We start from the raw sequence: 23,043 nt of genomic DNA, 5'->3' as shown, positions 1-23,043 counted from the left end.
TCAGGGCGCAAATACTTGTCAGAGCACACGCACGTTCGCACCCTCAATAGGAATGCCGTCGACGCTTCAAGGCACGTTCCACACCTACCGCATTATCAGGCGGCTGGGACAAGGAGCCTTCGGAGAGGTTAGCTCGCACCTGCGTCCCGGCGGGCAAGCGCCGGACTGGACCTTTGTTTCTACCGGGGGCACTGGTCAACCCCTCCCCTTTCCGCTGACAACCCTGCACACCCGCCGCTCGCAGGTGTCTCTAGCGGGCGTACTGGAGACGGGTGAGGTGGTGGCACTCAAGCGCATCCACATTCGCAACACCGGGGGCATACCTGACGTGGTGGTGCGCGAGATCAAGGCGCTGCAGAGCGTGAGCCATCCCAACGTGGTGGCGCTGCTGGATGTGTTCCCAAAGGTCAGCGGGGAAACAGGGGGTTTGCTAGGATGAGTGGAGAGCTGGGATGATAGGGATAGGGGAATGGAGCCCGGGCTGTTTGAAGTCCTGTTGACGGGCTACCGTTTGAGTGACGGAAGTTAGGTGTGCCGATAATCGCACCCTAGCGGCAAAGCCTAAAGGACCACGAGGAGCAACCGTGCAGGGGCGAGTGCAGCTGAGTGTCTACACGTCCGCGGCTGCTGCATCACGGCTGTCGGGCACGTGCGCCACCCACACAGCCAGCACCTTCCTGCTCACATCTACAGCGCCGCGCACTTTCCAAAACCGCACGCCTCCGGCGGCTGTCCCCCCCCCCCAACACCCTCTGGACCCGCACCTAGGGCCAGGCCATCTACCTGGTTCAGGAGTACTGCACCACCGACCTGGCGGCGCTGCTGCGGCGGCTGCCCGCGCCCCCGCCGGAGCGCATCGCCAAGGGGCTCATGCTGCAGCTGTGCCGTGGCCTGGAGGCGCTGCACGCAGAGGGTGAGAGCGGGGTGGGGGCTGGGGCTGGGGGCTGCTTTGGCTAGGGCTGGTGCTGGGCGGGGTGCGCAGCTCGACAGCAGGGCGGGGCAGGGGCTGCTGGCACGCCAGCGACTACACGCAAGGTGTTCGCAGGGTGTGCTCATGAGCATGCATGTCCTCCTACCTCATCCCAATACCGGCAGTGCACGGGTGTATGACGTCTCGCCACCCGCTCCTGCCCACTGACCTCCTCCCGCCGCGTGCCGCTCAACTGGATGCCCGCCTTCCTGCCGGGCCACCACGCACCCACAGGCATCATGCATCGCGATGTGAAGGTGCGCCATGTTGCGCGCATTCGTCATTGTGCCTGCTATCAGACGCCCTAGGCATGCCGGGCCTGTCGTCACGCTTACGGTCGACCCCAGTCCCTGCCTATCCCGCCCGCTGCCCGCCCCGCCCGCCCGGCTCCTACCCAACTCCCACCCTTCTCCGTGCCCCCCCCCCCGCGCCGTCCTCCTCGCAGCCGAGCAACACGCTGCTGTCCGCCGCCTCCGGCACCGCCAAGCTGGCGGACTGCGGCCTGGCGCGGCCGCTGGACGGCGGCGAGCGGCCCGCCTACACGCACGCGGTGGCCACGCGCTGGTACCGCGCTCCCGAGCTGCTGTACGGCGCTCGCGCGTACGGCCCGGCGGTGGACGTGTGGGCGCTGGGGCTGGTGTTCGCGGAGCTGCTGGGTGAGGAGGGTGCGGGGGCAGGGCAAGGTTGCTGGAAGGCGAAGTGGGGCGGGGGTAAAGGACGCCATGCCCCAACGTGGCAATGTGGTAAGCGATGTTGAGAAGGGGAGTGAGCGGTGTGGGTTGAGAGAGCGGGAAGATGACTGCGTTGACGTGCGGGCTGCAGGCAAGGACTATTGTTGCACGGTGCACGTGACCGCGCGCGCACCGCAACCAGCACCGGCACGCTCCCGTACCAACCCTAGACCCATCCCCCCACGGTTGGCATCCCCACTACCCGCCCGCGGGTGTTCCCGCGTCGTTCCGCGCAGGCCTGTCTCCGCTGGTCCCCGGCGACAACGACATCGACCAGCTGGGCCGCGTCATCGCCACCTTCGGCTCTATGGAGCCAGTCTGGCTGGGCGTGCGAGCGCTGCCGGACTGGGGCAAGATCGCCTTCCCGCACTGCGAGCCGCTGCCGCTGGGCGACCTGTTGCCGGGCGCGCCGGCGGCGGCCCTGGAGTTCCTGGCGGCCTTCCTCAGGTGGGCGGCGCGGCAGAGTGTCAGGGCGGCGCGGTGGGGCGGCGCGGTGGGGAGCGCCGTGTGTGGGACTGTTGCAGGATTGGGAATGGCCGTAGGGTTCATGGGGGCCGGCTGGAGGCTGCAGGAAAGGAGAGCGCAGGGCGTGGGGATGATGAGCCTGTTGTGTCAGTTGCTAGCGCCGACACGCACACTCCCTGGCCCCGCCTGCACACACACACACTCACTCACTCACTCACTCACTCACTCACTCACTCACTCACTCACTCACTCACTCACTCACTCACTCACTCACTCACTCACTCACTCACTCACTCACTCACTCACTCACTCACTCACTCACTCACTCACTCACTCACTCACTCACACACACATACACACACACATGCGCACACTTGCGGGATACGGGTTATGCACGGGTTCGAGGGTGACGGGCACACGCCCTTTTTGGGCTGAGCCCCCCCAGCGCAGCGTTCCAGGGGGGGGCGAAGCCCCCCAGGAACACCCCTGTCCGTGCTGCGTGCGTGCGTTAGTATTTGTTAATGCCTATTGCATGTAAATAGGTGGCAGGGAAAATTCGGGCGGAGCGAGAAGTGCCTTCGCGCGTCCATGGAAATTGACTTTCGCGAGGTCGCGAGGAAAGCATCCGGTGCCCGCCGATATGCAGTCTATAAGGCAAACTATGTTGGCGGCAAGCAAAGCGGGGAAGTATATCGAAAGTTGTGAGCGACTTGCTGAGCCATGCCTGCCGACGCGCCAGAATGCCGAGAAGCCCCGAGGTCGCCCCCGCCCCGCGCCTAGCCCTTTGAGCGTGGGGCGCCGGGGAGGTGTTGAGTATGGCAGGAGGCGAAAGATATGCGTGGGGTGTTTCGGAACGTGACAAGGCACGCATGTGGCGCGGGAAATCCCGCACGACCCCAACCCGAGTGTCCCTAGCCGATGCGCCTGCGCGTCGTAGCGGCATGGAGGCTCTAACGGGGCGTTACACGCCTATTAGCTCCCAAGCGTACGGGGGCTCAGCCCATTTTCCAGCTGTACAAAGCTGACACCCCTTGTCTGCCAGCCGCGTCAGCCAGGCCCAGCGTCTCTGCAACCGCCGCCCGCCATCCGCCCCATGCAGTCGGGCACTATTTGCAGCCGCGCGGCCCCAGACTCGTTCCCTTTCACGGGCATAGTTAGTGGGCGGGCTTTGGGATGCGTGTTAGGACATTAGATAGCTTGCTTGCTGCACGCCGCCCTCTTCCACCGCTGCCATTTCACATGTCCGTGACACTTCTGTGCTGCCGCCCAATGCCTTTCCATTCCCACGCTTATAGGTGAGAATGGATGTGGAGTGGTCGAGACTTAGGGGGAGTTGTGCCCGGTAAACGTTGTTAGCGCGTCGCCGACGCGGAGCATGGCAGCGCATGCGGGTGCACCTCGGAGACGAGGCTGAATGCCAAACGCCCGGGTAGGGGGTTCCAGGCAACGTATGCGGGTAAGTATACTCAAGGTGACAACTGGGGCAACATCGGCCACCGCGGAGCTCGGTAACCGGCGTAGGTATTGGTCCGTAACTGCGCACGCGTGTTCGGCGGCTTTGTTCCGTTTGTTTTGTGTTTAACACACACACACACACACACACACACACACACACACACACACACACACACACACACACACGCTGGGTCAACGTTGTAGCGCGCCCAGGGCGCGGCGCATACAATGCATATGGGTGCCACTCGGGGTCAGGTCGTTCGTCGATCGCCCGAGGGGGGGTTCCAGGCTTTTTGCGGGTAAGTATGACTACCGGGGTCGACGCGGCTACAAGACGCTCGGTATCGGTAGGTATCCGTAAGTAACTCCGTCGCGCCGTCTGGGCGGGCTTCGTTTTGTTGTTTTCTTTTCAACACACACACACACACACACACACACACACACACACACACACACACACACACACACACACACACACACACACACACCAATTACAGGTACGACCCAGCCAAGCGCATCACTGCCGCGTGCGCCGTACGCAGCACCTACCTGACCGCCACGCAGCCGCTGCCGGCTGACGAGGCCGAGGTGGCGGCCTGGCTCACCGCCACACTGGCCGCCAACGAGGCGGCGGTGGCAGCGCTGAAGCAGCAGTCGGCGGCGGGGTCGGCGGCGCAGCTGCACGTGGGAAGCGCATTAAGGCAGCCGCGGGCGGCGTCATTGCCGCTGGTGTGATCAGCTTGGGGCGCTGAATCTGGCTTATTGTATCTGTGGCCGCCTCCAAGTCGGGTGAGTTGCATGCTCCATTGCTTGCGGTGGGAAATGCTGTGGTGGCCGCCAAGTGGGCGCGCTTCGGGTTGACGGGGTTGAGTTCAATGCGGCTGCGGCCTTGTCTCCCCTTCATACCGTTTCCATTTGACCGCAGACGTCATCAAGGAGCAGCATGGCAGCGCGCAGGGCGCTGGCTTGTATCACCCGCACGACAGCTGACAAGCGCGCACAATGCGCCGCTTGCAACAACATCGCCGCTCGCAAGAAGACCGGGCTTTGCATGGAGCCGACCAGCGCTCACCCGCGCAGGTGCCGCTGCTTGCCCCCACGAACCTCCTGGGCGCGCCATGCAGGTGAAGCTCTCTAGCAGTGCACCTGTAGCTGTGTACAAACTGCAACGCCCTGCCTGCTCCGCACAATCTTGCGTACACGACTCTGGCTACCGGCCGCTTGGTCCTTTCCTTAATCTGCTTGAAAGCGCACATACCCGTACACCGCACATGTGCGCGTCCGTGCGATGCATGCGCCACCTGATCCGCGCTTGCGTGCCCCCATCCCTCGCTGCCTGCAGGCTGAGTACTGAGTGGTGTGCGTTTGCCGGGCATCTACTCCAGCTCCGACGTGCAGCACGCCCAACTGCCATGGTCGGCCGCAAGCAGTTCCACTTCCAGCGGCCCATGAGTTGTGGGAAGTAGCCTCCACGTGACATTGGACGCATACCTCCATTGTACGCATGACCTGTAGGGTTATGCAGGTGACGGTGTAGGCGGCAGTAGCGCGCACTTGTGGCCATGGCTGGATGACCAATCGCATGGGGTGCCACGTCCTGGAGTGTCACCAACCAAGATGCCGCTGTGCCAGTCAAGTCTTGGCCGGACTAGCTGTCCGCACCCATCTAGCTCGGCGTATTGGCCTTCCTGCGATTTGATATCAACGCAAATGCACGTTGTGGCTTTCAGCTCGGCTGTACTACTGAAACGGTGTGGTTGGCCGTGTTGTTGGCCTGCGTGCCATCTAGCGTTGCATGCGCATGGCGCGCAGGCTGATCTGGCCCATGTTTCTACATGTTTACGGGTGTTTGTTGACAGGATTGATTGTGGCGACGTGACAGAGTAGGCGGAGATTGGACTAGGCGGCCGCGACTGACGGTTGTGCATCAGGGCCACACACATGACCAGACTCCGTAAGGGTCAGGGGTGGAGACTTGTGCGGGTCAGGGAGGACTGGCTGGACTGTCGACCCTGCGCTGCTGTCTTGTCTCTAACCCTAAAATTCGTTCTGCTTGCTAGCGTCCAGGCCTCAACGACGTCATGCTCTTGCCTTCTCCATTACGCATGTTTCCTTAATCTTCGTTAGCTGCATTGGTATGCCCATGATGCAGCCACGTACCCGAGCAGGGGACTCCTGTAGATCGTGCCTTCCCCCGTCTTCCCCTTGAACTCACTATCGCGGCGGCAGGTCAGGGGCAGGGGACGTCAAGGACCGGTAGTCCCGTGTGCATGGCTATGGGGTACCGGGGTAGTGCGGGCTGCAACCAAGGCCTCGTGCCGCTCCCCAAAGGCAGCACCAGCCCCAGGAGCCTCCAGCCCAGCCTGGCAGCCCCAAGCCCAGGCTCAGCCGTGCTGCCCCTCCCCGCTTCGCATGTCAAGGCGCTACGCGTATAGTAACGCGACATTCGTCTGCACCTAATACACTGCAGGTCGTTCAACTGTGGCGTCGTCTTGCTGCTCGAGAGGTGCCCTTCTAGACGACTTTGTTATCCCAAAAACCAGCCCCAGAGAGCCAGCAGAGCACACAAGTGAACAGCTGACGCCAACCCCACGCAGAAGACGGAAGTGCAGATTCGGGCCGAGAAGAGGGCAAGGACTTCTGGAGGTTGCATGCTTCTGCTGAGCTGTCCGCACCTACGCGGCCCTATTACACTGCCTGCTCCGCCCAAGTTCATTTGAATGATGCTGACTACCAGCCTACGTCAACAGAGACGCGCGAGAGCGGTCTGGGCGCAAGAAACGTTTGCAGCGCGCGCAATGGGTACCGCCGCAAGCACTAAGCTGGCGCCTCTTCCAGCACATTGACAGCGCTGTCCGCGCACAGGCTAATGCTAGGACGTAGCTGTGGCATGGCGCCGTGAGTGCACTCCTTCGGAAGTCTTCTAGCCTTCGGCCCTGATATGGCCGCCGTACAGCTCAGGCTTCCTCTGGCAATGCGCGCTGTGCAGCCCACTTACTGCACTATTCGTAGGTACTAGCCTAAGTCAAGACATTCTTGAGCAGACTCACTCAACCAGCCGCTCCTTCCTTGCGATTCCAGCAGAATTGCGGGCTTCGTCTCCTCCGAACCCGCTCTTTTACACCCGTTAGCACCCCTGGCTGGTCACATAGTCCCAGCTGCCTATGCGGGAGAGGCAGCCCTCCACGCCGTCGCCGCTGACGGGCACCGTCTTGGACCTATGATGTCCTCCGCCGATCCGATGCTGTCCGCTTCAGTCCCTCACGCCCTGCCGCCTGCGGCGTCTGCAGCGCCGATTACATCGCTGCCACAGGATGGCTCGGTCGTCAAAATGAAGGGCCTGCCCTTCAAGGGCAGCAAGGAGGACATAATTAAGTTCTTTGCGGGGTTCTCTCTCCGCACGGAGCACGTCTTCCTGCGCAAGCATCCCGACGGCAGGCCCAACGGCGAGGTGAGTGGCGGCCGATGTGCGCAGCCAGCGGGTTCAACGACTTTTTTGGGGGGGACTGCGGTGATTGTGGTCCGCGAGCTAAAGGCGCGTTTTCTATGCAGGCCTTCGTCGTGTTCGAGAACAGCGACGAGGCCCGGCGCGCCACGCAGAAGGACCGGGAGACGTTTGGCGAGAAGTTCGGTGACCGCTATGTGCGCGTCTACCCGACCCTCGATTCGGACATCCCCGACATGCAAGCCGCTGTGGCGCAGGCACAGGCTCAGGAGCACACGCAGGTGCGCTGAACAGGTGTTTTATGCGTTTGGGCTCAAGCTTTGGGCGGTTGAGTTGGTGCGTGGGCGGGAGGGAGCAATGCACAGCAGCGGAACACTGATTTGTTTATCTGCTCGTTGCTAAACAGGGAGGTGGTGGCCACAACCACGGCGCACACACGGACAGCGTGGTGAAGATCAAGTCGCTGCCGTTTGACGCCACTCAGCTCGACATTATTCAGTTCTTTGACGCGTACAAACTGAAGCCCAACGGCGTGCAGCTGGTCGTGCGGTCAGACAACAAGCCGACGGGCGAGGTGAGCAGCAGTATGCACAGACTGCCAGGGAGCGTATCGCAATTTCGGTGTTGTGTATCTTGACTTCCGTTGCGTTTTTGCCCCAGGCGTTCGTGGACTTTGAGACTCCTGAGGAGGCCCAGCGCTCTATTAAGGAGAAGGACCACAAGGTGTTCTCGGAGAAGTTTGGGGACCGCTACGTGCGGTTGATTCAGGTGCGAGCTTCGGAAGCTTCTCAGGATGGGCGCGATCCATGCAAATTGGAGGAGAACGGCGATATCTTCGGGCTGGCATGCAAGTGCGCACGCGTCGCGAGGACGTGGCGCCCCCCGACCCACAGGCCGCGTAACGTCCGCTGCACCCTGACCTCCCCTAACCTCCCCTACACCCTCACAGGTGTCGCGCAAGGAGATGCAGGCCACGCTGGCGCTGCGCTTCGGTGGGGAGGGTGTGCTCAAAATGAAGGGCATCCCCTTCAAGGCGACCGCCATGGACGTGCGCAAGTTCTTTGCGAACTACAAGATCAAACCGGAGGGCGTCAGCTTCATCATGCACGCGGACGGGCGGCCCACCGGCATGGCGTTCATCGAGTTTGAGACGCCGCAGGAGGCGGTGCGTGCAATGGAGAAGGACCGCGCCAAGTTCGGGCCGGAGTACGGCGACCGCTTCTGCATGCTGCAGCTGGTCGGCCGGCACGAGATGGAGAAGGTGACTCTGCAGCGCGAGAACGAGAACACCGCCAACAAGCTGCTGGTGAGCGGCGCGGCGTGGGGCGTTTGTGTCGCCGGTGCCGGGGTGGGAACGATGGCGCTCAGCTGCTGGAACGGCGGATGGGATGGGGTAGAGCGAGCGAGGATGGATTTGGGCGTGCTGCGTCGGGCTGCGGAGTCATCTTGCATGTAGCTGTTGCCCTTAGCACTGCCTGCTCACGGATCTGCCCTCGCAGAACGGCATCAACGTGCTGCAAGCGGCCGCGCTTGCCACGCAGGCGGCGTTCAGCAACCCCGCCCTGCAGCCCATCCTCATGGGCTCCACGGCGCCCTGGCTGAACCCCATCTACCAGGGCATGGGCCTGGTGAACCCCGCCACCGCCAACTCCGCCGCCACCGCGGCCGCGCTGGCGGCCAATGCGCAGCTGCAGGTGCCGCAGGCGCCGCCGCCCAACCCCATGCTGGACCCCTCCGGGCTGTCGGCGGGGCCGTACGGTGCGCAGCTGCAGCAGGGGCCGCAGGGCCTGGTGAACGGCGCCGCCGCGCTGTCGCTGCTGCAGCAGCAGCAGGCGCAGGTGGCGCTGCAGCACCAGCAGCAGGACCCCTCGGGCGGGTGGGCGCTGGACCCCGCAACGGCGGCCGCCAGCAACCTGCAGCTCTTCTACCAGAACGCGGCGGCGGCGGGGCAGCCGGACTGGGCGCGCGCAGCCGCGGCCGCGGCGGCAGCTGCCGACCCAAGGTACGCGGGAGGCCTGGATTTGTGTGCACTGGGCCGTTGTGCCGCGGCAGTTTCACGGGTGACATGGTCCGATAGGGATGTGGCGTGGCGGTTTGTCTGGGAGGCTGCAAGTGCCGGGTGCCCTGCCCTGCCCCTGCGCAAACCATATCTTGTGTTGTGCCCGGCGCGGGCTCTCTCAACCCTACACCAGGCACGCTGCGTTTGCTTCGCGCAACGCGATGCGGGCGCCTCCCTCGTGGGCTTAACACACAAGCGCAGCGGTGCGCAAGTACGTTGTGTCGCCCGTGTGTGCCGCCAACCCCATCCCGCCCCCATGCAACCCCGGGGTACCCATAACCGCGAGAACCCTTGCGCGACAGCGGTTCCCAATCGTGCCTTGTGTTGTCCGCGGCGCATGTGTACGTGCTGGCAGAGGGTTTGCGCCCTGTTCGCCGGTGCATGCATGGGATGAGTGTGAAGCTGCCCTCTGGATCTGGGTGCAGTGGCGCTCTGCCTTATCCCACATATCACTGCCTTTTCCAGGGGAACCATTCCGCTGATGCCTCCGCTCCCGCTGCTTGCCGCTGCGTCTGCGTCCAACTCGTGGCTGCAGGCTGGCAGCGGCGGCGGGCCTGGGCGGCTTCGTCAAGGGCGGCGCTCCTCACCCAGTGGGCCATATGGGCCCGGACCTGACGGTTATCCAGGCGGCGGCAGCGGCGGCGGCGGCGGCGGGGACCTCGCAGCTGCCCTCGGGGGCGACGCTTGGTAAGCCGCTGGGGATGCCGCCGCCAGCGGCGCTGCGCGGCGGCGCGGGTTTGAGCGCTCCTCTGGCAAGCATCAACCCAGCCGCAATGGCATCTATGGGGCTGGCGGCAAGCGCTGCGGGGATATCCGGCGGGCTGCCTGGTCTGCCGCGGACCGTCAGCGATAGCGCAACAGTGGCAGCGGCGGCGGCTCTGGCAGCGGCGGGCGGCGCTGTGCTGTAAGATGCTCCTCCTGCGAGATGAGCTGCGAATGAGGCCAGGGCACTACACCGGACGGGGAGGGGTGTTGACTTGGTATTGCGGGTTCGTTGGCAAAGCTATGGAAGAGACCGGCGGGCAGCCTATCAAACGCATGCCCGTCCTGCATTCCGGCGTTTGTATTGGCACCGTAGTGGTTGATGCGTCGGGGTGGCCGCGCAATGGATATAAATAAACCGTCCAAATGAGGTTCGGATCTCGGACGGACTAGCTTGTCACGGGGGCCATCAGCATCAGCGCCCTCGTCGTTTTTCGATTTGACGGATACAGTGGATCACAGTCTGCAACTTTTCCAGCCTTCAGCGTGTACTTCTGGTGCGTTGGAGCTGTACCGAGTGCCGCCGTCATCGGTGTGAAAGGGCTAGTGCACGGCCTAGCTGCTGCGGCCCGCTGGCACAGGCACGTCCGCAGGAGACTGAGCAATGAGGGGCCGCACCGTTGCGAGTGCTTTAAGTTTTGTGGCCAGGGTACTTCGTAGGATGTGAGAGTCGTGCTCGTGGTGAGCATGATGCGTGCAGCCTGACGCTAGTGAGCTGAGCGATTGAGAGGTTGCAGATGTTTTTTGTCGTGCTGCTGCTATGTACAAGAATGGGGATTAGACTACGGTGCCCTCTCTGCAAGGGAGTTACAGGGTTGGCGTGTGCTGCATTGCCCGCCTCACCTCGCATGCGTTTGGTTTGCTGCTCGCCGGGTCTCCGCCGCCGGCCGCTTTAGCGCTGGCTCGCAGCCGGCCGCTTTAGTTTAGCACTGGAGGTAGGTCCGTGTGTGGCCGCATTTTTTGTGCGGAGCATGGCATGGCATCTCTGGCTGGCTGTGGTGGGCAGGCGGCATACCTCGCTGCTTCGACAACCACGGGAAGTCCAAGAGCCCCCACAAGTTGGGCACATAAGCTTTAGGCGTGAGGTGTGACGTACGTGCTTGTTAACACAATTTACAATCCGTATCTGTCGGGCGTGTATGCCTGAGTGGTTAGACATGTGCGTGGGACACGTACCCGCGTGGAGGTTTGTGGTACCGCTTATGTACAGATCATTGTGCGAGTGTGGGGGTGGGGCAACCAGGATGACGGGACGCGCCCGAGAATGGATGTGTTGCGTCTGTGTCTGTGGTGTGTCTGTCGTGAACGAGGGGATAACGCCCCGCAGAGGAAATCATTGCATGCGGCACTGACTTTGCAAGCCCTGTCGGACCGCCAGGTTGGCAAGCCGGCGGGCTCAAGGGCAGTTGCCGTGTATGCGGTGCAGCGCGTTGACTGCGGAGTGGGCCGTAGGGTGTGACCCGAACCTCCCTGGTTGAGCTGTTGGCAAAAGAAGATCTCATGCGAGGATGTGTGGAGAAGACGACGCGAACAGGATAAGGCCGCGGCGATGCGTCGCTGGCTGAATGCAGTGGGCACTTCGTGTTTCTTTCGGCGTGTTGAGAGGCGTGGTAAGGAAGCGACACAAACCTGCGGCCGAACACCAAACAAATTCTTTGTTCCTGTGCAGTCGGCTGGTCGACTGGGCCCTTCCCTTAAACAATTTTTGGTATGTGCGCTCGTGAATTACTGGCCAGTTGGACCAGGCCGCGCGCCCAGGTGTTTGGGGGCGCGTTGGGCACGAGCGCGTGTTTGTGGTTTGTCCGTCGCGCCACGCGTTAACGTCTGCTGGTGTGTGCACGAGTGACACGCGTGCGGTGTGTGTGTCATAGTCTTGTGTTTTTCTTACCCCCATTTTAAGGAAATGCAGTGCAACTGGAGTGCGCGGTTCGGCCGATTGTGGTGTCACTGATGGTGTAGAGGCCGGTCGCGCGTTGAAAGCATGCGGTTGGGCGCCCCGGGGTGGGTAAGTTTTTGGCTGCCACGCGGGCGCCTGTCTATACAGGCATGCATGCGAACAAATACTGGGGAGGGCAGGAGTGTGCTGTAGTTAGGGTCCGCCGCTCGCGGTGCGCCCTCGGTCACGCCTGGTATCGTGTGGTTTTGTCCGTTCTGTATGTTGGAAAAACTGGGAGACAGGCCAAGCCATGCCATTGGAAGGAGACTGATCCGCTCAACCTGTCGGCGTTTGCCTGCTTTGAGGGCACGACAGCAGCGTGAGGCGTGGACGGTATGCGATTGGTGAGTCTTGTTATAGTTCAAAAGTGTGGTGCTGGTGAGTGAACGGTAGAGGAGAGTGAGGAGGGAGCGGATGTTGTTTTCAGCTTCAAGCACGAGTTTTGCGAGGACATAAGCTATACTACGTTATTCAGAGGCCTATGCCGCATGCAACACCATACATCCTGGCATGCAAGGCGCGAGTTCCTCTGACGTGCGTACCCATGCCCTACGAAATTGTTCCTGTTTGTGGCTTTCTCAGTGAGCAACCCTTACGTGGACGTGGTACTCAGGACGGTTATGTGTCTGAACCCGGAGGAGGATGGACCCATGGATGACGGGGCAGTAGCAGGAGGCGGCTGGCGGCTGGCAGATTGTCCGCCGCGCATGCTGTGTAACCCAGTGGTGGTGTGTGGCGCACACGCGGAAAGGAAGCGGCCATACGGGGCAGGAACAGCTATTCATGGGCGATGTACAGCCCACCCACGTCAACATGTACGGGGCAGGAACTGTCATTGGGTTACTGTCAGCCCACCCACGTCAGCACACGCAGGGCAGGAAGTGTTACTGGGTTACTGCCCACCCACGCCAGCGGACTGTCAATGTTCAGCCCCCCGGGAGCGTCCGAGGCTCCCTCGCACTCGCTGCGTTCCCACATAAAGCAACATTGCGTTGGCCATCCACTAGCCCCGCCCCCATCATCCAACAACCGCCAATGCTTGGTCAGCCCTGACCCTCCCCTCCCGCTGCGGCGCTGCCCCGCCTGAGCGCGGGGAATGCCGCTGCCCCGGCAGAGCATGAGAAATGCGCGGGAAAGGGTTGTGAGTAGCAGGCAGTTTGGCCATTGTGAGCCATCCTTAATGCACGGTTTTGGCCGAAGCCCGTGCCTGCCCCAGTACAAAGTAGCCGTATGGTCGCGTCCTGCCTGCCACTGTGCACGTGACCGGAGCGCAGGCACGCAGCGGGAGGGATTTCTTTCTACAGGCGACCGAGCTCGAATCGCAAGTCCAGCGCCTTGCGCCCAGGGTTTGCAAGGCCCTGCCCTTCTAGCGAAATGGTACAGACCTCGCAAAAGCATCTGCAACCTCTCAAATCTCAACTGCTCAGCTCACTAGCAGGCTGCACGTCATGCTCACCACAAAACTTCACTACTCACAACAATGCGGCCCTCAACGCTCAGTGGCATGGCGCCGTGAGTGCACTCCTCCGGAAGTCTTCTAGCCTTCGGCCCTGATATGGCCGCCGTACAGCTCAGGCTTCCTCTGGCAATGCGCGCTGTGCAGCTCACTTACTGCACTATTCGTAGGTACTAGCCTAAGTCAAGACATCCTTGAGCAGACTCACTCAATCAGCCGCTCCTTCCTTGCGATTCTAGCAAATTCGCGGGCTTCACCTCCTCCGAACCCGCTCTTTTACACCCGCTAGCACCCCTGGCTGGTCACATAGCCCCGGCCGCCTACGCGGGAGAGGCAGCCCCCCACGCCGTCAGAGCCCAGCTGCGGCTGCCAGCCCAATGACACAAGCGTCCGGAGCGTCCGCGCGTCCCGCCTGCGCGCGGCCGCCGTTGCAGCCGCATCCAGCGCTGCGGTGCGGCCATCCGACTGCGCGGCATGGGCAAGTGGGCAAGACAGATCTTAACGCTGTGCGGATATCACCGATGGCACAGCAAGCTCACCACCTCTGACTCGCCAGGCAATGCGCTCACGCTCGCATGCATGCGGTGCATGTATGCATGCCTGCAACGTGTGCGCGAAGAAAGGGCAGTCACTCCTAACCAGGAGCGTCGCACACCACCCCATCACAACCAACCAGGTGCACGGGTGCCATCCAGCTCACGGCCACAGCACCCGCGGCATGCGCCTCACTCACCCCCAAGACGCCGCCCTCCGCCGCGGCCAGGTACTCCAGCACGGCCTCGCATCCCGCCGCCGCCGCCGCCTCAAAGGCGGACCGCGTCGCGGCGGCGCCCGCCTCAAGCAGCAGCTGCACCGCCGCCACGCTGCCGGACGCCGCAGCCGCGTTCATCACTCTGGGGCTGCACACCAGTACGCTTACTGCATGGGGCCTGTTGCTACTGCTGCCGCAGCCACCGCCTCCACAGCCGCTGCTACTGCTGCCGGCAGCTGCCGGTGGCAGAGCACCCCTCCCAGACGGGCAAGTGGGTTGGGGAGGCGGCGGCAGCGGCAGCGGCGGCGGGGCTGGTGGTGACGTCAGGCGGCTCAGCACGTATGCCAACACGTGGACCTGCCCTCCAGTCGCCGCACCCAACATCACCTCGTGAGCCGCCAGCAGCTGACCCATCAACGACCCGCTGCCCATTGCCGGCGCTGGCGCTGGCGCTGGCGCTGGCGCTGGCGCTGGCGCTGGCGCTGGCGCTGGCGCTGGCGCTGGTGCTGGTGCTGGCGTCATCCCAGGATGCCCGCCATCTGCTGCCGCGCCTCCACGGCCGGCGGCGGCAGCGCTGTAGCCGGCGTCGAGCTCCGCCAGATCGCGGGGCGCCTGGCCCTGCTCCGCCAGCCACGTCAGCAGCAGCCGCAGGCATCCCAGGTGCCCGCGCGCCGCGGCATGGTAAGCGGCACTGATGGGGACCAGGCCGCGAGCTCGCGGACCACGCCCAAGCGCATCTTCCGCCGGCGCCAGTCGCTGCGGCTGCCCCGACGACTGCTGCTGCGCCGCCTGATCCTCCACGCCTTCCCTTCGCAGCAGGAACCGCAGAATGCCTTCATTGCCAGCGCGTGCCGCTGCCGTGGTGGCCGACCAGTCCACAGGACAGCCCGCCGTCAGGTGGAGCCAGCGCAGGCGGCTCAGCGCCTCCCCGTGCGGCAGCAGGGCTGCGGCGGCGCTGCAGGCCTTGGTGCAAGGCTGGAACGGTGCGATGCTGGCGCCACGGGCCGCAGCGGCAGCAGGGGCGGCGGGCTGCTGGGGAGGATGCGGCTGCTGCTGGCCGAGCGCAGCTTCCCCTGGCCCCAGTTCTGCCCCTGCTGCCCCTGCGACGGCCGCCTCTGCCTCCTGCACTTGCTCAACATCCATCTGCTGTAGCTGTTGCGGCTGTTGCGGCTGTTGCTGCATCCGGCTGGCGCCGTGGTCTAGCAGCATCTCTACCTTCTCGCGCCAATCTGCAGTGCCGCTGCCGGCCGCCGCCGCCACAATCCGATCCGCCGCGTACCCATCCACCACCAGCTGCTGCCCCTGCTGCTGCCACTGCGCCGCCACACCCGGCTGCAGTGCCAGCCCTTTATTACCCCGCCCAGGTCCCCCGGAGCACGGCAGCAGCAGCAACAGGCGCCGCAGGGTGGCGGCGTCACAGCCCTCCGCCGCCGCCGCCAGGAGCTGCGCAAGGTCCAGGGGCAGCCGCCGCCGCCTCTGGTGCTGCAGCAGCCGCTGCATGAGGCGCACGTGGCCCACACGCGCTGCCGCGCTCGGCGCGCCGGCATGCCAGGCGCAGCCCTCGGCCAGCAGCTCCTCAACCACCGCCGTCGCCCCCGCCCAGCCGCCGGCGCAGTCCCGCAGCGCGCCGGCGGCTGCCACCAGCGTTGCCGCGGTGGGCGTGAGGCTGGGGTACTGGCGCCGGCACCACTGCAGCATGCCGAGACAGCCGCTAGCGGCGGCGGCAGACAGTATGTGTGCTTCCACGGGGCAGCCTTCGGCCGCGAGGTGTTCGCACATGTGGACGTGGCCGCGGGAAGCGGCAGCGCTTAAGATGGTGGGTCCGGGCGGGCACGCACCCAGGCGGAGCAGCAGCTGCAGGTTGGCTAGGCAGCCGCTTGCGGCGGTGAGGGCAGTCAGCGTCACGCGCTGGTCGAGAGTGAGGAAGCGCAGCCCACGGCCTGGAAAGGGACCCGTCTGGCTCGCAGGAATCGCAGCGACCAGGGTGCTGGTGTCCAGGCGTGCAGCCTGCACGACGACATCGCGAGCGCTTGCTTGCGTTTCAGAGTCATGCTGGACATTCAGGTCGCTGAATCGCCAGGCGAAGCTGTGGTGCGGCACTGGAGAACGGAGCTGAATTGTTGTGCAAGCAATTTGCGCACGAGCAGAGCGGCAAACTAGCCGAGCTGTGGTGGTGATCTCATTGGGATCGAGCCTAGTGAATATACATCGAATGATGACATCCAGCGGCAGAACTGGACGCGTCTCGGTCGTCATGTTTGCTTGCAGACTAGTACACAGGGTTACAGGGTTATGCAGCCCTCTGAGTTTATGCATATTTACAAACACTATCGAAGGTAGTTTGGCATGCCGCGTTGCAAAACCTCCGCATGGGAGTGCCCCCATAAAAACCCCGTGGGACGGACCGCCCGCACTCCCCCCCCGCGCAATGCCCTAGTGCCCCCCCCCCGGCATCCATCGTCTACCAAGTATATCTGCCTAGTAATCCCTGGCCTATGTAGCCGGCAAACTCACGGCTCGTCGTTTCCGAAAGTCATCTCCCACCCTAAAACGGCACAGCACTCAAGCACGTGCACTAACCGGGGTGAGGTGGGTCTCACGTCACAAAATCGAACCTGCTCAACGACTCGATTGGCTTGACGCAATGAAGCGCCCAAATAAACATACAGGATGCCACCTCCATACACTGCGCCCCACATCATCACCCGACCCCCTGCTGCTGCTGCTGCTGCTGCTCCCGGGACAGCACCTGCAGCCGGCCAAAGTTGAGCATCAGAGGAAGGCGGTGACATCGCGGTTCCTGCAAACAACAGCAACATCCCCATCGTTTGACACAGGTACACGACACAGGGCCACGTGCTCCTTGCCTCTGCCATACTACCTGTGATGCGCGGCACAGGCAACTCACCAGATGGTCCCACAGCCATCTCCCATCTACGGTATCATGTCATGATACAACCAGCCAATCAAAAGGCCCCACAGGCGCATGGTACAGCTCCAACCACTTGCGGCAGCACAGGGGTGCGGCAGCAACTTGGCCGCTTCAGCCCCCTCACCCGTGCGCCTCTACCCGGCTAGCCCCGCTCCCTCACACCTCGGCACCGCCTCCCATCTACCATGATACAGCCATCCAATCATAGGGCTTCACAGGCGCATGGTGCGGCTCCAATCACTTGCGGTAGCACAGGGGGGGCGGCAGCACCATGGCCCCCTCACCCGTGCGCGTCTCCTTGGCTAGCCCCAACTCATACATCGCTCGACGTGTTGAGCACATCCCAAAGGATTAGCCTTGCTAGTTAACACATTAAGCCTTGTCGCATATAAAAAACACTGAGGGCCTGGGCTGCTATGAAAACGCTTTGACAGGGGGATTGTGAAGCTACCGCATAGGCGCATACAACTCATGCCGGATTCGCAACCTCTGGGGAGCCGTTGTCGCGTGCTCTAAGATTGCTTGCAACTTCCTCCTCCTGCAACCGGCCATCACACTATTACTACAGCCTCACACTAACAGCAACACGTGCTTAATCCCTCGACCCTGTGTACGGCGGCGCCGCACATCGACCAACGGCTGACGCTATGCTTCGCAGCGACTGCTGCCTACAGGGCACTCATACTCGGGATCTAATCAAGTTGCGAATACTACAATTAAATGTGCTGGCAACCCTACAAGCCGTTACGGTGTCTGATGTACACGTCTATGCGAGTTGGGCTGTACGGCAACGTGTTAGCCGTGCCAATCACATACACGTGTCGCAAAGCGCGACCAGTGGACGCATCCCTTCTGGCGAGATCTGGCATACGGGGTGTGGCATACGAGGCGTGGCATACGAGGTCTTGCATACGAGGTCTTGCATACGAGGTCTGGGATGCGGTAGTCATTGTTGATGGACCCCCCATCCATCTTGCATGTCACAGAAAAGACGCTATTGTACAAACTGCACCTACCCCTCCTCTCTCAAACACGCACATACGGCCGGGCTTACTCCGGTTCGTCGCTTGCTGTACCGCACCCGCTGCTCACTGCCGCCTGCGCAGCACCTGGGGTGTGCCGGGCGCGCTCGCGGTCACGCCGTGCTCCGCCGCCGCCAGGGCCGCCGCCGCGCTCGCCGTCGCCGCCAGCCGCCCCAGGCGCGATCGCGCCATCAGCGACCGGTGTGGCGGCGGCCGGCGAAGGCCGACAGCGCCGCCGCCGCCGCCATTGCTGCTGCCCTGCGACCCGCTGCCGCTGGTGCCGTCGCCGCTGCTGTCGCCATCGCGCTCGTCATCCGTTCGGTCTTCCCCGGTGAGGTGCGGGCCTACCAGCGGGTAAAACACAATCACGTTGCCGTAACCTCCGCCGCCACCGCCATGCATGGGGCCTTGGCCGCCTTTCACATCCCCATCTCCAATGACGTCGGCGTCGGCGGCACCACCATCGCCCCTTCCGCGCCCACCTCCGCCGGGGCCGCCGGCCAGCCCCAGCCCGGCCTCGCGCCCCCGACCCGCAATGGGCGTGTCGGCGTACACCAGGCCCTGGCCTCCCAGGCCTAGCCGAGGGCCGCCGCCGCCACCACCGCGACCGCTGACGGGGTCGCCGACGGGGCCGCCGACGCGTTCACCAACCGCCCAGCCGCCCGCGCCCTGCGGGCCCTGCCGTGCGGCTGCCCGTGCATCCCTGGCGCTGCTGCGGCCTGCAGTTGGTGACGACGAGCAGTTGCCGACCGCCGCCGCAGCCGGAGCCCCTGATGACGACGTAGTGGCGCTGAGGCGGTGCCGACCGGCGGCAGAGGCACCAGAGGCATCCCGGCGGCGGCGGCCGTCGGCGCCCGCGCGGGCGGGGCTGGCAGCGCGTCGGAAGCTGGCCCACTCGTGTCGCTGCAGCGGCGACGCTGCCACGGCCGCGCCCCGTGCTGCCGCCGCCGCTTCCCTCCACGCTTGCATGCCCAGGCGTACACACGCCGGTGCCACGGCCTCGGACACGGCTGCGGCTGTGGCTACGGCTGCGGCAGCTACTGCCGCTTCCGCAGCCGCGGCGGCCGACGCTATAGCTGCGCTGGCGCGAGGGGACCGCACCAGCAGCAGCAGCACCAGCAGCGCCATCGCCACTGCCGCGGATGGTGCTGTGCCTGGAGCCAGCCTCTGCGTCCACGAGGTCGGAGGTTTGGGTGCGGATGCGGCCGAGGCACGACAGCGGCAGAACGAAGCGGCCGTCTGCGTCTTGCTGCTCCGGCTCCTCCATCGGCGGCGCATGGTTGGCAGCGACGTGGTGGTGGGGTTGGTGGTGCTGGTGGAAGTGCGGGATCCAGTCTGCGGCCGGCTGGTCCTGACGCCACTGGTGCTGGTACTGCTGCCAGTGTGCAAACTGCTCGGCGGCGGCTGCCAGGTTGCGGCGGTCCAGTCCCTGGCGAGCATCTTCCTCCCGCTCCTCCCAGCCGTTTGCATCGCCGTCGCTGTCCTCCCCATACCCGGAGCTGCCACGTCCATGCCTGTCGCGCCCGTGCACCGGCGCATGGCCTTGGTGCTGGTGCTGGTGGCCGTGGCCGTGGCGCATTTGAAAACGCCGCTGCCGCCGCGTCGCCTCCCGCGCCGCCTCCCGCCGTGTGCTCCGTGCCTTGAGCAGCGCACCCAAGGCCTGACCCAGCACTACTGCCGCCACGGCCGTCGCTGCCGCGCCGGCCGCCAGCCGCCACCCCGGCACAGCCCGCAGCGCTGCCACCGCCTGCTGGCGTGCCACGAACGACACGCGCCAGTGCCACAGCCCCACACCCTCCTCGCCCTCCGCCTCCATCTCGGCCAACACTGCTTGGATCTGCTCATCGCCCAGCATGGCGGCCAGCAGTCGGCCAAACAGGAGCCGCGCCAAGCCGCCAGGCGACCAGACGGTCTCCTGCACCCGGGTCCAGGCACGGTGAGCCGCGTCGGCTCGTGACTCCTCCTCCTCCCCCTCCCCCGCCTGCTGCCCGGCCTCCGCCCCCGGCTCCTCCGACTGCTGCTCATCCACCTTCTCGTCCTGCCAGCTGTCCTGGGCGTAACCGCCGGCGTCATCGTACCCGTTGTAACCGTCATAGTCGTACTGCTGATCGGCCATCCAGGCCTGCCATGCCTCATCCGCATAGTCATCCTCATGCAGCACGATGGGGCGCTTGCGCCATGACTCCAGGTCGTGGATGCCGGCGGCGGCCGCCGCGGCTGCGGCTGCGGCGGCGCCACGGTCGAGCGTGCCGTCGTGCCGGCCCACAAGCCTCGCCGCCGCCGCCCAGTCTTCTGCGTCGCCCCAGTCCACCTCGTCCCACTGCGCGATCGCCTCCTCTGCCGCTTTCGCGCCCTTGTCCTCAGCCGGTCCTGTCACTGGCACCGCTGCTGCGGCCGCTGGCCCCTGCTGCTCTGGCGCCTGAGTCGCTGCGCCGCCTGCTGCATGCAGCGCCGCCGCCACTGCCGCGGCGCCTGCTGTAGCGGTGGGCCCTGCCGGTTCTGCGCTGAGGCCGTCCCCTTCCACAACGGCCCCCACAGCTGGGTCAAGCAGGACCCAGTCATCGGTCTGCTCCTGGCTCTGGACCTGGTCCGGACTGGGTTGCCTTGCGTGCGACTGACCCTGCAGCTGCACCTCCGCTTGCCGCTCCTTCGCTGCTTCGACCCCCTGCTGCGGCTGCGGTTGCTCCCTCGCCTTGACCAGGCCGCCCACAGCGCCTGTCGCGGCGCCTGCTTTCCCGCCGGCAACAGCCGGTGCCGCAGCTGGAGGCGGCGGCACAGGCCTTGACGGCGGCGGCTCAGGGGCGTAGTAGTGCAGTACGGCGTTGCGGGCGGTGGCGGCGGGGCCCGCCAGCAGGTGCCGGGGTACTAGCGGCGGTGGCGGCGGGTCGCATGTGGGGGGCTTGCATGTGGCGGTGACGGTGACGTAGGTGCAGGAGGACACGGCAGTCACGACGTCATGGCGAGGGCCGGCAAAGGCGGACGCCACGGGCCGAGAGCAGGGCTGTACATGTGGAGGCCGCGGGTTGGAACAACGAGGCAGAGGACAAGTGCGTCAAAAGCCAGCTGTCGGACACCACGTCCCAACTTGTCCGCCCACAAACCTCAGTCACCCCGCGCCATTGCCCAGGGCAGGTATTTCCCTGCTCCTTCTTCTTCCTCGTCCTCCTCCTCCGCTGCTGCCGCCCGCACCCCAACCCTCTGCTGGCCCCTCCCTCTCTCATCACCTCTGCGGCCAGGTCCAGCTGCAGCGTGACGAAGAACACGGTGTGCAGCTCGGACAGCCCCGCGTCGCCGCCCGCAGAGCCGCGGGAGCAGTTGAACGCCTCCTGAGGCACCTGCGCGCTCGCGCCGCAAGCATGTGCGTGTAAGATGGCAGGAGGGCGTGTGGGGCGGGGAGGGCGGCGCTGTGTTGGGACTTACAAGCATCGTGGTGTCATGTTGCGTTATGTGGTGTGGTGTGGTACGTTGGGGTCCACGGCTGACGCCAACCGTGCCAGACGTGCACGCGCGAGAAAGCGCAAAGGGCACGGGAAAGCCGATCCGCGCATGCTAAAGAGGGCCCAAACCGCAGGGACACGCAGGACGCAGTGCATGCATGTGTTGCGTTTTGCGCGAGGCCGCTGCTCCTCGTGCTTGTGTGCGACAGACCCACAGCTGTGCAACTTGCCAACGTACAGCGCCCACCACGCACCTCTACTCGCAGCGTGTCGCTACGGCCCGCGCAGTTGGCGGACATGCGTATGGGCTCGCCGGGTGGCTGCAGTGCGGCGGAGGGCGGGCACCCGTGCGGCGGGGAGCGCGAGATCCAAACCCGCACGTTGTGGCCTGCCGCCGCGTTCGCAGCGAAGTAGTACCCCGATGGCCCCGGCGCGGGCGGCGCGGGTGCGGGCGGCGCGGCCGACGGCATTGGCGTTGCGGCGGTGTCCGCGGCTGTGGCAGTAGCAGCAGGGGCCGCGTTGCTCCCCGTGCTGGCAGCAGCAGCGGAAGCCCGAGCGGCAGTAGCAGCAGCGCCAGCGCTGCCGCCGCGCGACCCCGCCGCGGGCCTGGCGCCGGGGCGCTTCAGGGCAATGTCCAGGACCAGCCGTGTGTCGGCGGAGGTGGCGGAGTAGGGCGAGTAGAGCGGCGAGGCGGGCTCCCCGGGCGAGGGCGAGTGCTGCGCGTACAGCGACAGGTGACCCACCACGGCGCCGCTGGGCGAGAGCAGCGGGTTCTCGCCAGACGTTATGTAGCTGACGCAAGGCGCGGCGGCAGACGGGAAGACGTGCAGGTGGGAGAAATCCGCATGGCCAGCGTCATCGGCTGTGGGGGCGAAAGCATTGCAAGGAGCGGCAGTCAGGCAATGGCGCGGGAGAGCGTCCTAAAAATGTTGGCGTGGGGCCCAGGGGAGGTGAGGCCTGGCGCTGCCCTGCAAACATATAAATACGACCGGAGTACAAACCGGGCGGGTGCACTTTTTCTACCAGGCTGGGTGTGATTCGTCACCGCGGCGCTTCAATGCTGCTTCTTTCGATAGAAGTTGGTAAGAAGCGAGGCTGTTGTTGCCAGCGCGCGAGGCTGGGCGAGCTGCTGAACAGAGCGCGCGAGGTAGCACCCGGCGCCATCTAGTACTAAGCGCCAAGCAGACATCAGCTAACACGCAGGCAAACAAAATATACCATGTGTCACAAGCAATGATCAGCTGGCTCGTAGAGGCTGCCGGGCTCGCGTTCGTGGCGTGAACGAACGCCAGCTGCACCACGCACCAGACTATTACAATGCAAGCCAATCAGCCCATCTGCTTTCACCTGCTTCGCTTGCGAGGGCTTGGGCTGGGATAGCAGCGGCTAGGGCGATAAGTGCCACGCCGAGGCCTCGCCGCAGCCCTGCGCTGAGCAACCCATCCATCATTGGCTTACACACAGTACATGCCTGGAAAATTGAAGACAAACTGGTGATAGAAGAGACCAGGTCGCAAGCTCGCAAAGGGTTTCGCAATCCAAAGTGCAGGAGAAGCGCGCAGGCAGAAATCCCTGCTGTATTGCAGTTATAAACCTGGCTTGGCAGTATCTCCACGGTCTGT

The 23,043-nt window shown here is 64.3% G+C and overlaps 4 protein-coding genes across 5 annotated transcripts; 2 read left to right on the top strand and 2 right to left on the bottom strand.

Moving 5' to 3' along the window:
* The first annotated feature begins 19 nt into the window (after positions 1-19).
* On the top strand, positions 20-5,816 carry CHLRE_12g494500v5 (uncharacterized protein). Its single transcript, XM_043067977.1, has 9 exons — positions 20-127; positions 245-406; positions 769-913; positions 1,205-1,227; positions 1,416-1,626; positions 1,938-2,148; positions 4,119-4,410; positions 4,547-4,745; positions 4,964-5,816. The coding sequence occupies exons 1-7, from the start codon at positions 53-55 to the stop codon at positions 4,354-4,356; spliced, it is 1,065 nt and encodes a 354-aa protein (XP_042917933.1). The 5' UTR covers positions 20-52; the 3' UTR covers positions 4,357-4,410; positions 4,547-4,745; positions 4,964-5,816.
* Positions 5,817-6,645: 829 nt separating this feature from the next.
* CHLRE_12g494550v5 (uncharacterized protein) lies at positions 6,646-12,553 on the top strand. Of its 2 annotated transcripts, XM_043067978.1 has the most exons (8): positions 6,646-7,072; positions 7,174-7,347; positions 7,473-7,640; positions 7,727-7,834; positions 8,016-8,372; positions 8,566-9,068; positions 9,259-9,303; positions 9,661-12,553. In XM_043067978.1, exons 1-8 carry the CDS (start codon positions 6,863-6,865, stop codon positions 10,031-10,033), a joined length of 1,938 nt encoding a protein of 645 aa, XP_042917932.1. In that variant the 5' UTR covers positions 6,646-6,862; the 3' UTR covers positions 10,034-12,553. The 2 variants fall into 2 exon arrangements, with proteins under 2 accessions (XP_042917932.1, XP_042917931.1); XM_043067979.1 differs by lacking the exon at positions 9,259-9,303.
* A 14-nt stretch (positions 12,554-12,567) lies between these two features.
* Positions 12,568-16,319, bottom strand: CHLRE_12g494600v5 (uncharacterized protein). Its single transcript, XM_043067980.1, has 2 exons — positions 14,013-16,319; positions 12,568-13,744 (listed from the first exon to the last, which is right to left on the bottom strand). Exons 1-2 carry the CDS (start codon positions 15,726-15,728, stop codon positions 13,565-13,567), a joined length of 1,896 nt encoding a protein of 631 aa, XP_042917930.1. The 5' UTR covers positions 15,729-16,319; the 3' UTR covers positions 12,568-13,564.
* A 168-nt stretch (positions 16,320-16,487) lies between these two features.
* On the bottom strand, positions 16,488-22,999 carry CHLRE_12g494650v5 (uncharacterized protein). Its single transcript, XM_043067981.1, has 5 exons — positions 22,769-22,999; positions 21,676-22,283; positions 21,209-21,319; positions 19,086-20,985; positions 16,488-18,703 (listed from the first exon to the last, which is right to left on the bottom strand). The coding sequence occupies exons 1-5, from the start codon at positions 22,866-22,868 to the stop codon at positions 18,051-18,053; spliced, it is 3,372 nt and encodes a 1,123-aa protein (XP_042917929.1). The 5' UTR covers positions 22,869-22,999; the 3' UTR covers positions 16,488-18,050.
* Positions 23,000-23,043: the final 44 nt, after the last annotated feature.

Source organism: Chlamydomonas reinhardtii, chromosome 12, assembly GCF_000002595.2.
Source record: "Chlamydomonas reinhardtii strain CC-503 cw92 mt+ chromosome 12, whole genome shotgun sequence".
Classification (NCBI taxonomy): domain Eukaryota; kingdom Viridiplantae; phylum Chlorophyta; class Chlorophyceae; order Chlamydomonadales; family Chlamydomonadaceae; genus Chlamydomonas; species Chlamydomonas reinhardtii.
The sequence above is the reverse complement of the archived record's forward strand: the minus strand, read 5'-3'. Positions and strand labels throughout refer to the sequence as shown.

Excerpts from the sequence above, each read along its gene's own strand:
- CHLRE_12g494550v5 (XM_043067978.1), top strand. The coding sequence starts at position 6,863 with ATGCTGTCCGCTTCAGTCCCTCACGCCCTGCCGCCTGCGGCGTCTGCA. Across the intron at positions 7,835-8,015 it reads GCTACGTGCGGTTGATTCAG|GTGTCGCGCAAGGAGATGCA; the intron begins GTGCGAGCTTCG and ends ACACCCTCACAG. Across the intron at positions 8,373-8,565 it reads ACACCGCCAACAAGCTGCTG|AACGGCATCAACGTGCTGCA; the intron begins GTGAGCGGCGCG and ends CTGCCCTCGCAG.
- CHLRE_12g494600v5 (XM_043067980.1), bottom strand. The coding sequence starts at position 15,728 with ATGCTGCAGTGGTGCCGGCGCCAGTACCCCAGCCTCACGCCCACCGCG. Across the intron at positions 13,745-14,012 it reads CGGAGGGCGGCGTCTTGGGG|TCGGATGGCCGCACCGCAGC; the intron begins GTGAGTGAGGCG and ends CATGCCGCGCAG.
- CHLRE_12g494500v5 (XM_043067977.1), top strand. The coding sequence starts at position 53 with ATGCCGTCGACGCTTCAAGGCACGTTCCACACCTACCGCATTATCAGG. Across the intron at positions 128-244 it reads GACAAGGAGCCTTCGGAGAG|GTGTCTCTAGCGGGCGTACT; the intron begins GTTAGCTCGCAC and ends CGCCGCTCGCAG. Across the intron at positions 2,149-4,118 it reads TTCCTGGCGGCCTTCCTCAG|GTACGACCCAGCCAAGCGCA; the intron begins GTGGGCGGCGCG and ends CACCAATTACAG.
- CHLRE_12g494650v5 (XM_043067981.1), bottom strand. The coding sequence starts at position 22,868 with ATGGATGGGTTGCTCAGCGCAGGGCTGCGGCGAGGCCTCGGCGTGGCA. Across the intron at positions 21,320-21,675 it reads GCGACACGCTGCGAGTAGAG|GTGCCTCAGGAGGCGTTCAA; the intron begins GTGCGTGGTGGG and ends GCGAGCGCGCAG. Across the intron at positions 20,986-21,208 it reads AGCTGGACCTGGCCGCAGAG|CCCTGCTCTCGGCCCGTGGC; the intron begins GTGATGAGAGAG and ends CCACATGTACAG.